The sequence below is a fragment of the Nannospalax galili genome, unplaced genomic scaffold (assembly GCF_000622305.1).
Source record: "Nannospalax galili isolate Female #2095 unplaced genomic scaffold, S.galili_v1.0 scaffold285, whole genome shotgun sequence".
Lineage (NCBI taxonomy): Eukaryota > Metazoa > Chordata > Mammalia > Rodentia > Spalacidae > Nannospalax > Nannospalax galili.
In genome coordinates this window covers 2,227,608-2,232,597 of record NW_008355157.1, presented here as the reverse complement: position 1 = coordinate 2,232,597, position 4,990 = coordinate 2,227,608, and the positions used below count along the sequence as shown (strand labels likewise).

The 4,990-nt window shown below is 47.7% G+C and overlaps 2 protein-coding genes across 4 annotated transcripts in view; both read right to left on the bottom strand.

Annotated features, from left to right (window-relative positions):
• Positions 1-2,343, bottom strand: part of Gphn (gephyrin) — a 578,173-nt gene extending 575,830 nt beyond the window's left edge. The window contains exon 1 of one of the 3 annotated variants that reach the window (XM_008852141.3): positions 698-2,343. In XM_008852141.3, coding sequence (XP_008850363.1) covers positions 698-761 — 64 coding nt within the window. In that variant the 5' untranslated portion in view covers positions 762-2,343. The remainder of the gene's footprint in view (positions 1-697) is intronic. The other 2 variants (XM_008852142.2, XM_008852140.2) reach the window with 2 other exon arrangements.
• Ccdc196 (coiled-coil domain containing 196) overlaps positions 1,516-4,990 on the bottom strand; it is a 34,075-nt gene continuing 30,600 nt past the window's right edge. Inside the window, 1 exon segment of the mRNA XM_029555579.1 lies at positions 1,516-1,663. Coding sequence (XP_029411439.1) covers positions 1,516-1,663 — 148 coding nt within the window.

Sequence of the window (4,990 nt, the reverse complement as noted above, 5' to 3'; positions counted from 1 at the left end):
ATGATAGATAGATAGATAGATAGATAGATAGATAGATAGATAGATAGATGAGAGAGAGAGGAGAGAGAGAGAGACTGACTTTCCGCGGTCCGGGCGCGAGCCGCTGCCCAGGCTCCTCGGGGAGGCGAGTATCCCATCGGCGGCGGAGGGGACGCCCGGCCCGCGAGGGGCAGCGCGGGGCGGAGCAGAGTTTCGCCTGGCCGACGCCGAGGGCTGCCCGGCAGGTGCGGGGTGCCAGCTCGGCCGGAGCGACGTGGGGGTGGCCGCGTGGGGGGAGGGGAGTGAAGGGGGTGGAGATGGGATTCCCCCCATCGCAAGAGCTTCCGAGGAGAAGGCGCCGCGCCAGCACGCGAGCGGCATGCTTCAGACTGCGGAGCCGGGATCCCACCGCCCGCACCGGCAGCGCGGAGCCCCGCAGCGCCCGCCGCACCGGCCCCTCGCTCCCCGGGGGCCCGGGACTGGGGCTGGAGGAGGCCGGGGCCTGACACCACCCGGGGCCGACTCCAGCCCCCCGGGGAGCACATGGGAACACCCCGATCCCCAGTAGCACTCCGCGGTTGTAAAATCCACCCCCCGACCCCCTTCCCCAGCCTGCCCTCTCCCCGAGGCCTCAGGGAAGAGCCACCTCCGGCGAGAAACCTCCGGCAAGTCTGGGACGGCGGCCGCGGCGCCCCCCGGACCTCCTCCCCCCGCTTACCTGTGAGGACTCCGACGCGGATTTGATGGTCGTGGTTGGTGAGGATCATTCCCTCGGTCGCCATGTTTCCCAGCGCAGTCACCGCACTGACAGGAGCCGGGAGAAGCCGGAGCCCGGAGCGCGCCGGCCGGGAGCGCGCCTGCCTGCCTCGGAAAGCGCGAGAGCGAGGGCGCCCGGGGAGCGCGAGGCGAGCGGGAAGGAGGGGGCCGAGCGCCCAGTGGCCTGCGTGGGGGAGAGGCCGCGCCAGGAGTGCGCGGGTCCGCGGAGGGGGCGGAGTCTGGCCGCGCGACCCCGAGGCCGGCGGGGCAGACGCGAGCTTGAGGTGGGAGAGCGCGCGGAGGCGGCAGAGCAAGGCCGGAGAGACCGCCTGGCTCCACGGAGTGGGAGACCCGAGACGCCTGGATGGCAAGAGACTGAGGGGAGAAGGGAGCACACGCTCTGGAGGCTGCGGGGGCGGACTCGGGGACAGGGGCGGAGCTACACCCCGAGGCGAGCAACTCGTGGAGAGTGCGGGGAGGAGTGAGAGCTCGGCTGCGGAGTACCTGGAGCGGGAAGGAGCCGGCCCAACCTGAGTGGGACTGGGGAACGCTCCTGGGCGCGCGAGTAGCGCGGGATTGGCTGGGCGAACGCGGAGCGGGTGCGCGCCAGGCACGAACGCCTCCTCGGCGGGCCCCAGACAGAAGCAATCCCCTGCCGAGCCTGCAGCCTCGTCGGGTGCCCGCTGCCTCTAGCTCTGCCCGCCGCGGAGCCTCTGAGGAGCCAGGCTTGCGTGGTGAGGTGGGCGCAGCCGGCCGCTCCTTTGAAGGCGCGGGGAGCGCCTAGAGGCGGCTCGGAAAGCTGCGTGGGTGGCGGAACGGTGTCCACTGGGACTGAGTCCCCCGTGGGCGAAGCGGCGGGTTATCCTGTGGCGCCTCGGCCGCTTGACCCTCCGTCCGCTCTCCTGGAGAGAGGCTTTCTGTCACTTGGCTGGAGATGCGAGACTCCCTTAGGAGACCTCACGGTGAAGCCTGGGAGTCTGCGCCTGGCGTGCAGGGCTTCCCCCTTCCGCCGATCGGTGGTCCTGGTCCTCGCTTCCTAGCCACGACCAGTGCTTTGAGCTGAAGTGCATCCATCAACGGGAAATGAAGGATGAGTCTCACTCTTTGAACCAGAATCGGTTGCCATGGCCTTTGAGTTTCATTTCAGTATTTGTGGAATAAAATTACCGTGAAAATATGGTCATTTATTTCCAAGTCCTCCATAAACTGTTAATCACCTGTAGCTACTTTATGTACGTTTCTTAATTACCTTTTCCCGACCCTTTCTACTTCTCTCTTTTTTTAAGTGTGTGTGTGCGTTTTTCTCATTTTCCTAACCTTAGTAAAACATAAAGGCACAAAAGTATCAAAAAGTGTTTAATAATCAACATTTGTACAACAAAATATCGAGTTGGTCTGAAACATAAAGGCACAAAAGTATCAAAAAGTGTTTAATAACATTTGTACAACAAAATATCAAGAGTTGATGTGATGGTTATGGGTTTTGTAGTCCAGTTAGAACATGATATTATTACTCATCCTACTCACTGAAGATTCACACTGTGTCTTTAATTTTAAATACTGGAGAGTACAAAAGAAATGGGAATTGAGGAGGAATAGAGTAAAATAATGGGTTTTTTGAAGATATGTATAGTTAGTATATCTGACAGTACGTTCAATTTTTAGGCCAGATTATGAACTCACCTCCCATAATTATCACCAAAGATCCTGGTGGCAAAAGGAATCAATCCTAACTGGCTTCAAATGAGAGATAAAGATGAGGAAAGTATGCCCAAATGAATAATTTATCTCAAACTAAAAATGAGATAAAGTAGTTGATCGCATTGTAAGCTTTCAAACCTATCTTTGTTGTCTATGGTGCATGTAGATTCTATATGATTAAAAGAAATTTCTTAACTTTTAGAGATAAGTTCTAAACCTGTCCACTAAAAGGTTCCTTCATCAGTGAAAGAGTATACAAAATAGCTGCCCTTTAAATAAGAAGCATAGTAAATAAGACTCCTCCAACTTAGAATATTCTGTAATTGTTCATGGGAAAGAAACTAGCTCCTTTGTTTTACAAATCAGTAACAGGACCAAGGGAGTTTCAGCATCTATAAAAGTAGTGATGGTCTTTTTGTTTTAGCACTCTGAGTTGAATTCAGGGCCTCACACATGCTAAGCAGGTACTCTTGCTGTATGTAATTCATTAAAATATATCTGGGTAGGGTGAATGTGAAGTAAGCCTTCAGATTACATGGAGATTTATATTTTCCTAGATGTTAGGACTAAAATGATTGAAAATTAATAAAATTAGACAATTATAGATGCTTGTTTTCCAATAATTTTGTCTCAAGTTTATTCCTCTCTCCCAAATTCTCCAAGCTTTAACAAATAGAATTCACACAGGAAAAACATTAGACAGGCAAGGTGGCACACATCTTTAATCCTAGCACAAAGGAAACAGAAGCAGGCTGATTAATCTCTGTGAGGTTGAGGGGTGTATATGACCAAGAAATTCTCAAGAATAAAGAAATTTAAAAAGAAAATTTCCTCAAGTAAATCATTCAAAAGTCTTAAATTGCCTACCATTCTTAGTGTAATGAAATCATGTGTCATTCCATTTGGTCCTGCCCAGGGTGAGTTACCCTGTTTTCCAACCTACATAAGCTGCCCACCCCTCAGTCAGTTAACATTCATCTTGGTTATCAGAGCAACTATCCCAGTATCAAGTGTTTATGTTCAGGGAGCACTTAATCCCTTACTAATGGTTCCAAAGTGCAAGAATAGTGGTGGCGGCAATTCAGATATGCCAAAGAGAAGCTGTAAATTGCTTCTTCCATCAACTGAAAAGATATAAGGTCTTGATTTCATAAGAAAAAAAAATCCTATGCTGAGGTTACTAAGAATTATAGTAAGAACTAATTAGGAAAAGGCTATCTGTATGGTTTGGTATAGTCTGAGATTTCAAGCATACATTGGGAGTCTTGAATTATAAGTAGAGTTATTGTATTATAGTTTATAGACTTTCACTCCTGTTGCAGTGCAGAAGCTTCTCAAAATTCATTCTAAAAGTGTTAAACTTCTGGCTGGTTAGGAGGAAAGGAGAATTTTCAGATATTAACAGTTTGTCTCAGGAAACTCATAGGGCCAGGGTAAAGTCGAGTTTGAGAAACGAAAACATTAAGTTTGTTTGTAAGGAATTAGAATTGGCCAGGAATTTATTCTGATTTTACAGACTTAATAATTAAAACTAAAAAGAGTTTGGCACTGGAGAGATGGCTCAACAGTTAAGAGCACTGGCTGCTTTTGTAGAGGACCCAGGCTTAAGTGTCAGCACTCACATGGTGACTAACAACCATCCATAACTCCAGTTCCAGGGGAATCTGATGCCCTCTTCAGACCTCTCTGAGCACTTACATATGTGCAGGCAATACACCCATACACATAAAATAAAAATAATGAAATAATAAAAAACTAAAAGTTTAGCTACCTAAGATAGCATAAAAGATAAACATCTGACTTTCCTAGTGGGTTTCATTATGAAGGTGAAATTTTTGTATTTAGTCAATAGAAATCAAGTTTGAGTTTTTCCTAGTAATAGTGTATTTATATGTTAATATTAGTTTTCTTGTAATTAATCACAGTTTTAATATAAATCAGGCAAAATCATACTGAGTTTTCTGGGATCAGAAAATACTCAGCCCTAGATACTACCAATCCATTTGAGAATGGATTATACTGCCTCTAAGACTTAGTACATTTTTGTCTCTTTCCTGATTGACTAATACCCACAACTTAAACAGTCCATAAAAATGGGTGCAAACAACCTTTTGAATATACTTAATGCTACTGAATTCTACATTTTCAGGCTGAATAAAATGGAATTGTGCATATTTTACTACAATAAAAAGTTGAGTATAAGGTGAAGCTTTGGATGATTTTAGTCAATGTTTTTCCCAAAGAAGGCTAGATCATCAAGATGAACTTCAGATTGGCTGGATTACACATTGTATTACTTTCCTAGGATTACCATAACTAAGTACCACAAACTGTGGTCTGAAACAATAAGTTTATACTCTCATAGCTCTGGAGGCTAGAAATCTAAAATCAAGCTCTCAGTAGAGCTACACAGCCTCTAAAGGCTCTAGGGAAGAACATCTTTAGGTACTTGCCCAAAAGATGGGGATCATCTTACTGCACCTTTACCAAATAGGCTAAGATTGAAAGAGAATGGATCTGGGTACATAATGTAAAACTAGTACCTTCATAGCAG